Source organism: Lepisma saccharinum, chromosome 10 (assembly GCF_977018435.1).
Source record: "Lepisma saccharinum chromosome 10, izLepSacc3.1, whole genome shotgun sequence".
Classification (NCBI taxonomy): Eukaryota; Metazoa; Arthropoda; class Insecta; order Zygentoma; family Lepismatidae; genus Lepisma; species Lepisma saccharinum.
The window spans coordinates 81,655,261-81,667,196 of NC_139238.1; the positions used below are offsets into that span (position 1 = coordinate 81,655,261).

Genomic DNA, 11,936 nt, shown 5'->3' on the forward strand with positions numbered 1-11,936 from the left:
ACAGATGGCAGAAGTTTGCGCTGTTGCCCCATTGGAGCACAACCCCGTGTGTTTGGAGGTTTAAAAGAATGAAAGATCTCGTTGTAGAGTTGTTCTTTGTAATCCATGTGATACAAACTGACAGTATTTGCTCGATAGGTTAGGGATGACACACAAGTGCCCTGGAGAGAGGTTGGTTTGACACTTGAAGTAGGCAATGCAGCCCGGTTGACATTGTCACACAGTGCGCGAGAACCAGCAACTTTTGTCCCGCTCTCACTTTGCTTTCCCTGTATGTGGCACTAGCGCAATTCTGCACAGCTGCCTTTTTTCATGGCTGTGCATTTAGTACTGAATTGATGCAATCACTTACGTATTAGTATCAGAAGTAGTGATTTGAATTTATAGCAAAACAGTGGTGTTCAAGTTGGTAGGGACTAGACTTCCAGCTGGGAGACCTGGGTTCGATCCCTGGGGTGCGCAATCAAAGGTCGGAATATTTCTAACCTTGTCTCCACGTAAAGCGGCTCTGCAACTCTCCCAGGATCAAATCAGTGGGTACTTGGGGGCAATCCTTGGAGGTAAAAGTGGCTGGAGTGTGGTGCTGATCACATCACCTACAAAAATGGTCGATAATGAGAATGTGTGGGGCCCTATCCCCACATCCCCTAAATGTCCCTTCATGACACGGTACTATATGCACAGGGGACTTTACCAGTACTGGTTGATTTGTTTTTTATTTCTACTTTATGCACAGTAAGGCTATACAGGACTGGACCTACAGTTTAAAGTGGGATACGAACAACTATGTACCTCCACCAGGCATCGAACCCGGGACCCCTTGATTACAAGGTGACGGCGCAACCACTGCACCATCAGGAAGGCCCCTTTACCTTTACTGGCCTGTACTTTTCCTCAGCGTGTGTATCTGCCGATTTGTGTTTGTGCAGGGCATTAATTAATATTCCGATTATCTCACCAGCAAATCTATCAAAATTTTAAACTAAAACTGGTGGAATTTGTATTTCATAGTAATACTTGAATGCTAATAATGCCAACATCTCTAAACAGTTTAAAATTGGTATAACTGGAATTGGTGATGTTTCATTGTACAAGTTCAAAGTGACACTGGCATGGTCCTAGTTCCACCATACAATAAATTTTAGTTACATGCTATTTTCGATTATATTTATGAGAAATATTATTTGTGCCAAAACTGAGAAAGAAAGACAGTTTACTTTATCTTGGTAGACAAGAGCTTAACATTAAGAGGCCATAGTGTGAGGTCAAATAGTGGCAAAAGGTAGAGGGGAAAAGCCCCCATGCCCTGCCTAATTGCCGTCACTGTTTGTTAGTGATTTTTTAAAGGTTCATGTTATTCAAATTAATTATATTACACCTTGATATCTTCGAATCCCAATTAGATTATCAATTCAGATTTATTGATTTTATTTTGATTATAAACTTAGAGAGGGTCAAAGTTGATTTTTTTGCTGATTATTTTCTGTACATTCTAGTTTTTAAAACTTGTCCTAGGAATTGGCATTGTCTTTCTTTAGTACATTTTTTATTGTTAAACTTCATTAAGCTATTGTTACTGTACTGTGTAATACCAGTATTACTTATGAGTAATGTTTAAAGAGATCAATTTTTGTCTATAGGAATTTGATCACCCATACAATCTACTCAAAAACCATGTAAGTTGGTTTCAGAGGCTGGTTCGTGAGTCTGGTGCAGATGTACAAAAGGAACTTACGAATATGGCTAAAAAGGTGAGGATAGCTATAATTTGACAAGTTTTTATGTAATTGCAGCACTCGTGGAAATATTATAAATACAGTGGAACCTTGATTTTACTTTTTTTTTTATGGGACCAAGGTGAAAAACTGAAAATGCGGGAATATGTAATATTGAGGAAAATTTTATAAAATGGTGCTTTATTACGTCAATGAAAATTGAATATATAATGTGGGTAAATATAAAGTCTGGGAGTGTAAAATTGAGGTTTGCATTCTGTACCTAAATGAAACACTGTGTGTAATATATTTTTAATATGACATTATTAGAGGCATGCATATTTAGTTTTTGACGAAAACACAAAATGTGAAGTAACACATTGTAATGTTCATTTTTTCATGTTTCTGAAAGGTGTGAGGTGCATTTTCCTACCCTGTTTTGTCACAAAATGATTCGAAATGAATGGCAAAATTCAATATGGACTCTTAAACAAGAAATTTGGTGTTTATTTACATATGAAACACTTTCCGAGGTTTGACTTATCCTGTGAGTTATGCAATTCACAGAAAATTGATTAATTCTGCTGTAAATACAGTATGTAACATTCTTATTCGTACACACAGATTTTCAAAGAAAATTCTTTAATATCTGAAAGTATATACACTCTTTTGAAATTGTTTCTTTACAATTCAATAACTAATATCATTAGGAAGATAAAATCTTACCCAAATTCTGTATAACCAATGACAATAATAAAAACGAAACTGAAAGAGAAACATGCCATTTTTTGTACAACTTTTCTATTCATACACTTAATAATATAAAATATAAAAGTATATTCAGAGCAAATTGACTGACAGTTCTAATACTTTGATGCATATCCTTTGGCTTTAATTACTGCTTGACACCTGTTCTTCATAGAATTAACCAGTTTTCGACATGTTTCAGAGCTTATTTTATTCCACTCGTCTTGCACAACAGTTTTCAACTCTTGTTTGGACTTGATGCCTGCTTTATGAACTCACCTCTTCAAAATTGCCCATAAATGCTCAATGGGATTTAAGTCTGGACTTTGAGCTGGTGTTTGTAGTATGTAGTTTGGGCACATTCCATATTAGCCAATTCGTGTTAACTCGCACATTATGCTTACTGTAATTGTCTTGTTGGGCACTCAGCTTTACATTGTTCTTCAATATGTCCAAATAGACATATGCTTCCATTATACCATCAATAAACTGGATGGTACCAACACCTTTGGATGGCATACAGCCCCAAATCATTAATGACCCACCACCGTGTTTAACTGTTGGAACTGTAATAATGTGATCATTGTCTTTATTTGATTTTCTCCAGACCCTATTTATCCCATCTGACCCGTATATATTAATCTTGGACTCGTCTGACCATATGACACTATCCCGAAATTCCTGGTCCTTGTGGATGTGCTCTTTCGTGAATGAAAGTCTATTCCTGCAATTCATCTTATTTACATACGGCCTCTTTCGTGGTATTCTGCCATGATATCCATGCTTCCACAAGGCACGTCGGACAGTTTGATTGGATATCATCTTGCCAGCAACATTTTCTACTAACGGTCGTAACTGAGGAACACTTAGTCGGGGGTTTTCTCCCACTCTTTTTAAAATAAAGCATTCATCACGTTTATTCAACCGTCTCTCTTTTGGTTTTCTCGGCACATTATGTATTGAACCTTCCTCTCTAAATTTGTTTACTATGTATTGAACTGTGGAGTGTGATTTATTGACTGTCCAATTTTCTTAACGAATAATCTCTAAGGGCCAAATTTATAATAACATCCTTCAGATCAGAACTAAGTTCCTTCACCTTGCCCATTTCGAACACGCTGATAAATAGACGATAGGTCTACAACAGTACCTACCAGCGGCGTAGTGCCCACGTAAGGCTTGTAAGTCCACCTTACAAGTTGAAATTATTGAAGAAAACTTATTTCATTCCCGTATTTATCGCTTGAACACACACAGAAATATCAGACTGCAAGTAGAACTTTTAACAAAATATTTGAGGACTTGTTTTGATTCGAGTTGTTTCTCTGTAAGGCTTCTTCAGAGGACTTACGTGTAGGTGAATGGAAGGAATGATTTGGACTCGCCCATGGCGGGTGTGTTTGCTTACGTAGTATCTTCTCAACCAATGACAGGGCACCCCGATTCTGAGCCAGATGTAATGCGCATTACCAGAGGGTGATAACTGGCGAGAATATCTGTCCCCAGGCAGGCGAAGCTTACGTTGGCATGGTTGCCACTGCGTATGACTCATATGCTTGCCACGGTCGGAAGAGAACAAGGAAATTCGACTCCCGTATTTTTCCACAATGCTTGACGGGAGGTGGTTTAATGTTGGATATTACCTCCATTAGAAGCAGCGAAGTTAACGATAAAAGAGGAATGTCTGGCAATCCTAGATCCGGCAGCGCTCGCAAAGTTTGGCGCGTGCATCCCAGTTACCCGTAATGTTAAAGCATGCGCGTAATACTTAGCGTTATGATTTACAGAATTTTTTTTACCTTTTCCTTTCACTAAGTTGCTTGATATGCTTTTCAAAATGTGCGCAAATATCGTAACCATGATAGTGAGTAATATTCTCGAATGCATTTGCATTTGCAAATTGTATTCTACGCATTTCCCACAATAAGAATAAAAATATGACATGACCTTTCCAGAAGAAGAGTTTGTGTCCTAAACTAAGCTGTATGCAAGATTTTTCAATTGCTACCAGTTGAAAGTTGAGCTACAGGTAATTTATTCTGAAGCTGAATATCGAGTAAAGAGTGTGTTTGAACTTCATGAGTACTTGCATACTACCCATTTGAATGAAGCTGTTGAACAAGTGTACAAACTAACAGAATTGTTCCTCACTGTTCCTGCCTCAAGCTCGTCGGTGGAAAGGTCGTTTTCTGCACTGAAGAGGATTCATACATTTCAATGTAGCACACAGACTCAGGCAAGGAAATCTGACTTGGGACTGATATCCATTGAAAAGGAGCTGCCAAAGACATTGGCCAGAAACTCCCGATTCTACGACGACGTGATTGAGGTGTTCAGACTAAAGGATCGTCGAATCGGGTTACAGTATAAATGAGAATTTTCATTAAGTAATACATATGCTATTATTGTTAACATAGAGTGTGTGCATTTTGTGTTTGAAATTGAGTATGCCCATACATGGCTTAGATTCAAATAGATTCTATTTAGTTAAAATGTTTTTGGGTTTTCTTTATCCAATATTCAGGTCAAGTTTATCTAAGGAAGCCTTACACCTTTCATAGAATCACGCTACGCCACTGGTACCTACGCCAGCATTCTGCTTGATGGGGAGCGTGCCTGCATGTTCAAACTTGTTACGAAGTTGCAAACTGCACAAAATCGCTCGAATAGCGGTGGTGCTGAATGCGAGGAAGATTGAAACTCTTGCCTGCACGAATAACAATGTTGCATGAAACAGCGTGTTTTTCTCTTTTCACACAAATTATATGCTCTGTTTATACAGTTTGACCACTAATTTTTATTGACATTTGTTGGTAAAACATTAATTTCCAGGTACATATGAAAATGATTATATTTACTAGTAGATATGACATTTTTTCCTCGATGTATGAATAACAATGTTACATACTGTATTTCAAAAGCAAAAACGGGCCCTTTTATCCAGGAATAAACATAATACTCTGGTAACTACATATACGTGTAAATGTGCTATTAGAAGAAATATGTTTATTTTGGGTAATAAGTGCAGTTTTCAAATCAAATTTAGGATTATATTGACAATTTCAAAACTAAAATGTCACTGTATTTACCACTTTTGATCCGATTTTTCACTGCTATAACACCAAAATTTTATTTTATTTACAGCTTTTCAACCTGAAATTGACTTCGTTTTTGTACCAAACTTTTGTTTTTTATTTATCAAAAATACGTTGCCTCTAGCCATTATGATTATTATATTGATAATGGCATAATATCTACTGACAGAAGTCTGACACTAGATATAATGCCAGCAAGTTCAAGCATTCGCCTTCGTAATGTATGTCACCATAAATCTAGATTTGCCCTAGAAAAGTAAACTGTTCATTTAGACATTTATTTACATAAATATTTACAACTTAATTATTTCAGCTTAAACAGTATTCTCATGAGGAATGGATTTGTTATGCTGCTTCATACATTACTGTTCTCCTGCAGTGTAACACCAGTATGGGAAGGTATCTCAGGTACTTCAGAATCACTTGTTCACCCGTTGCGCCATTCTTTTCTTCATCTGCACCTTATTGAATAGTCACGGGCTGATGGGAAGAGACACTGCACAACTACTGGGCACTTATCTTATCACCATAAATCCATTGTAATTACAATACAGCCTCTTACTCGACTTAACTCTTTATTTCCCAGCTGGGAACAAAAAAATCCAGATAGTATAGGTGTTACTGTCCACCAGGGATCATTTGACATGAGACAGTGACATCATGGCTTATGTGATCTTGAGAACTGTAGCTCAGATGATGTTTCAGAGGTAATTTTTTAATAAAAGTGGCATATGTCATGCAATATGTAGGCACCTGTTTCAACCCTCTTGTCCCCGTGTCGTCTACAGGAGAGGATGGTCAAACTTCAAATTTCTGGGAGAAAAAAAACTAAGAATGTTTTCCTTCTTCCTCCAATTACAAATGCATAATTGCTTTTTATTGGGGATGATGTTATGCAGAATACACTGTTTAAAATTACACAAAAATCATTCATGAATCATGAATGAAACAAGCATCATGGGTCCAGTGCAGCGCTGATGCTGATAAATCGCTCTAGGTCAACGCAAGTGGCATTGGTATTGTAAAGTATAAATTGAAATTTATTCACTAATTCTGACTGATATTCTTCCAAGGTTTTGGGTATTTTGTGGTGTCTGCAGAAAACTGTGCAAACACTTTTATGGAATTTATTTATCATGGAAATTATGCAAAATTCAAATTTTTCATTTTTTTTCACCAGTATTACAAGAAAATCGATTTTCTGACTAAATTACATAAATGTAATAAATTTACTTATTATAATTTTTTAAATATTTTAAAGCAATACACTTACAAATTTATGCAGTGGAGTACTTGCATACAATATTAATCAATATGTTGAAAAACATCTAATTGTCATCAGTTTCAGTATTAGTGAGAATTGGAAGAGTGTGTGCATCGGTATCAATATTTGTTTAAAAGTGATGTTGGCTCATTCCTAGTACGGAAGTTTTTATGTAACAAATTTCTATAGAAATGATTTGAGATTGTTGTAAAAACCTGGTAAGTGGGTAACATTGAGTCCCATCGTTGCTCTTTCTTTTTGAAGTAGCTCTTCAGTGGTCCTCATCATGCTGGGCCATCACCAAAAATTTGATGTTCTCATTGGGGATGAAACCCAAGACGTCACGTGAGACCACCCTTGCCCCCATTGAAACAAAATACATTGTCGTGCTACTGGAAGGGAGCCTCACCTCCATCCGCAACTTTCGATATAGTGCCATCATTAATGAATTTCATTCACCACCGAAGTTCCCAGGTTTGAGTCTCAGTCTGGGAATGGATGTGAATGTCCCTTCATCCATTTAATCTAGTCATCCTCCTCATCGCAATTAGCCAAGGGTGGCAGAAAGGCAATGATAATTGAAGCATCCCACCGAATAACGCTGTATGGCACATTTTAGTGAATGCGGGAACAATGGATAAAACCTGTTGTATGTTACTGGACTACAGTAGAAAAAACATAAAACCTTATGCAAACACAGTATCAATCTTTGAGCAACATCCGACCTTATGACTGGCCTGTAGCCGCAGGGCCGCAGCATGATTCCACTGGTAACTCAGCACATTCCCAAAAGTGCCATACAGTGTTATTCGGTGGGCTGCTTCAATTAACTAAAATTAGTGATGTGACAAAACTGAAAATTTACCAATGCCAATGTACTCACCGATAATTTTTGGAACCGATAAACTGTGCCGATATTTAATTGATTCCAATACATAATATTATTCAACAGAAACGGTATGTGATTTTCAACATGACACAAATAAATTTGCTATGTACTTTCTATTGCATATTACAATATGTACACACACACACACATATATATATTCTCAATAGATTTAACATCACAAGCAGTTCTTTGAAATGCAAAATTAATTCTTGTTCTTAATATTGTAAATATAATGCTGGCAGATTCAACTTCAGAAACACTAGTTTTTGAAGCACATCTGAAAGTATCCTACTTCTCTTATCATAAATCTGTCAGCAGCACTGAACACTCGTTCACTGAATACTTATGCAGTAGGTATGCCCAAGTATTTTCTCACCACTTGCCTCAGGTTTGGATACTCACTTTTGAATTTCCAATACAAGAGCGAATCCTGGTCATGTGGAATAGTCTGTTCAGCTATGTACTGTTCTATTTCTGATGATGAGGTAGTTTGATCTTCTGAATGAGAGTTTGCAATAATTTTATCACAAAAACTCCACACTGATGAAAATTCATAACCTAATTTTCAATAAATCTTACAAAATTAAAATATAAAACTTATTAGAAGGTAAAAACCCTGCTATTATCGGTACCGATTTAAATATCAGATTTTTGCTGATGTCGATATGTCAATTTCTGCCGATATTCATACATCGGTAATTGGCTTCAGCACATCCCTTACTAAAATAGAAAGGAATCAGTGGCGTAGCATGGACATTTCGGGTGGGAACGCCAAGTCCGAAGGAAGAGTCGGCCCTTTCTTGCTTAATAATTTACGTATGGTATTAGTCGCCAGAGGTATTATTTGCCTGAAGTAAGCTGGGTTTTCAATAAAACATCATCATTGCATGTTTTAGCTAGAAAATTAGATGCCTCACTATGCCACAGATGTTTTGAACTCTGGTGTTCTATACCTTTTTTATATCTTTCTGCATGACGCAAGTCATTAGAAACCTACCTGAATCACAAGCGCCTCTGCACAACAGTAGATGTCATTGTTGTGGGCGATCCAACTACTGATTGATTTGGTTTATTTTATTTCGCTTTTCTACCACTTTTGGTTAATTGCGAATATGAATATGAGTGATGATATTGATGAAGGGACACTGACAAAGAACACCCGTGCTCACGCCGGGATTCGAACCAGGGACCTCTGTCGTCTTGGCGCACTGTGAAAAGCAGAGTGGATGATCCAAATATCGTAAACTCTACTGACGTAACAGTGCCGATTAGTAATTCAGACCACTGTTTATTACATCTTGAGAATGCTGATAAACATTTTAAAATAATTTTCTCCAGAGACCATTCGATGTTAAGAGTTTTCAAATGAATGCTAACCATTTCCATTCACACATTATTAAGTAGTTTGATAATAATGAAAAAATACAATAAAAAATAATAGTTTTGCGGGTTAAGTGGTAGAGCAGCCACAGGCTGAATTTCTACCACGAGGACTTCACCAACTTATTTGACAAAAACTGTGTTGATCTTTTAGTTTCTAATACACACCGCTGTTCGTGCGATAAATTATACAATGCAGTGGCCATTAAGAAGCAGTATATTTGAGATTGGTAAAGTTACGTCAGTCAATATTGCGTATTGTAGCATCACATAGCACGAGTTGCATGAGCGCGAAGAGCGAAGAACCGGGTAGGAATTCTGCCGCTGTCGTCTGCTTCAGAAGGCAGGAAGGGTCACATGAACCAATCACAGTAGACCTCTCGTACGCTGGCGTAAGAGAGACCATTTACGCGCGTGCTGTAGAAATCGAAGCTTTCCCTCCAGAAAGGCAGCAAGGAATATAGAGTCCTGTACGCCGAACCTGCTCGGCGTCTGGCCGGGAAAGGCATTGAAAAGAGATGCTAGAACGAGTGTTGAGAGTGGAGCTTTGCAAGCTGATCGCGAAAAATAGCTATTATAATGCCATGAAGGTCAAACATATATGAAATTAGTCACGTTTTACTTTATAATCACAGCATTTAAGCATTTTTGAAATTTTAAATCTGGGAACGCCTGGCATACGGTCATACTATAACGCTACGCCACTGAAAGGAATATAGTTTTTTCTTCATCTTTAGTTTGATGTAATGAAGTCAAATTTACAATATGTTTTATTTCATTGTAGGCTTATAAGAAATCTTTATCAACTAGTGGCACTTGAGAGAATTTTTCAGATGATAAAATATGTTAAAAGTTTCAGTTAAAATTTGGTGGGAACATGGAAAATCGATTAAATGAAGGAAGGAAGTGAAAAGTGAACCTGCTATAAGTATTTGTTGAAAGGATGACATCTTTATCTTTCACTGTTTTAAAATAAAATGTTCAGGATCAGATTTGGCATTGTTATTGTAAGCTTGTTTGCATGAAAATAAAAAGCAGCATGGTTAAATAAATATCTCGAGCTTTCTTATATAATACTATATAGATGTAGAAATTTTGTGCAATTTCAGTAAATCAAATTTAGTGTGAAATCATTGTAATATTAGTAGTTGAATTTGAAATTTTGCATATATATATTTTGTAAATTAAATTTTTGTCAGCAGTGTGTTAGGGTACAAAAAGGCAAAATTCTTCATATCATGAAGGTAATTTTTTGGTGGAAATGTGATCACCATGCTCTGGCAACCTTTACCCTTTTGGAGGTAGCTGCCTTAAATGTTGTACCACTGATGTAGTACAGTGCTAATGAAGTACTACAAAAGTACTTTCGGCAGTTTTCCTTAAATCAAATTTTTGACCTTTTCCTCCCGAAGTTTTCACTGTTTTCATAAAAAGGGTTATTTCTTTGAGAAGGATACGATTCCCAGTGTCGTTATGGAGTGAGTATACTATATTTTTTAAAATTTTTGCTTGATTTTAGGAACAACATAAAAACTTGTTTACTATTTAAAGTAGGGATGGCCAAATCCCGATTTTTTAGAATCCGGAATCCTGATAGTAAAACTGGACAATCTAAATTTCGAAGGAAATCCAGATTCCAAAATAATCTGGATTTTAGAGGAATCTGGATTTTGTAGGAATCCAGATTCCAGAAAAATATCCAGATTTTGGAGAAATCCAGATTTAGGAAAAAATCCAGATTTAGGAGGAAATCCGGATTTCAAGTTAAGTCTCCTGAATGCATCTGTTTGCACCCAAGTCCATTTCCATACTGGAGAAAGAGTAGCTGTTGCAGTAGGTAACTGAAAAGCAATGAGATTTAGTGTTGTTAGAACAGCATTGTTGAAGCTACAGCTGTTCTATGTTTGGGCCAAACATGTCCACATTTTTCGATGATGTTTTTAGATTCGTTATCAGTGCACAAAAGCAGAATTGTCATTGATTCGACAATTTCACACTCAATGCACATGTGTCTTCTGACACCAAAACAACATTATCACTTGCATCTGCTTCTTGCCGCAGAACTCAAACAATGGAATCCTATACAACACAAAGTTTCATATTTCCTTCTGCTTTCGAGCGAACTGTTCCTGCCCTCCTATTTCATACGTACAAACGTTCTGATTACACGTAATTGTTGTGGAACAGATGCCAACATTTTGTTAAGCTATGTCAATTATTGTTGGCCAAGAAAGAAAACATACAGGAATAATGATAAACATAATGCATTCAGCTCATTGAAGAAGGAACATCCATCCACTTATAACGGTACCGTAATGCGTACCATTATAATTTGAAAATGAAATAATTTTATCAGTTAAAATCTACGATTTGAGTTCGTATCTGGTGGTTTATATTTGTACAAAATTAATTTACATCACTTTGGCTTTGTTTTAATTGAAGTATGTATGTAAACTTCAAGCAATTAAAATATTTTTATATCTCAGGGATGTAATTTGGTTTGTGATGTATCAAGAATGTGCTTACCGTAGGTTGCCAATTCGTGCAAAATCGCACATATGTTTGGTTTCAACCGGTTTCCCTTGCTCATTCATAAGTATATGGATACGAATATGTATTTAATATGTGTTACTAACACGTACAATCCATTTGAAATAAGTTTTGGTAGAATTTCGTCGATAAAAGTAAGATTTGTTACATTGAGCGCCTTGAAGAGTAATCCTAATGTTGTAAAGTTGTGAAACATAGCCAACTCACTTAAAGGGGAAAATCTAAGTTGTGCGTAAATAACCTTTTTTGCCACCAAAATTGTAAAACTTAAAATAACTGTAAATGGTAAAAAGAAA

The 11,936-nt window shown here is 36.5% G+C and overlaps 1 protein-coding gene across 1 annotated transcript in view; it reads left to right on the plus strand.

The window, feature by feature from the left end:
* Positions 1 to 10,089, plus strand: part of LOC145994404 (ATP-binding cassette sub-family C member 4-like) — a 143,919-nt gene extending 133,830 nt beyond the window's left edge. Inside the window, exons 24-25 of the mRNA XM_083130526.1 lie at positions 1,641 to 1,751; positions 9,875 to 10,089. Coding sequence (XP_082986652.1) covers positions 1,641 to 1,751; positions 9,875 to 9,910 — 147 coding nt within the window. The 3' untranslated portion in view covers positions 9,911 to 10,089. The remainder of the gene's footprint in view (positions 1 to 1,640; positions 1,752 to 9,874) is intronic.
* The last annotated feature ends 1,847 nt before the right edge of the window (positions 10,090 to 11,936 follow it).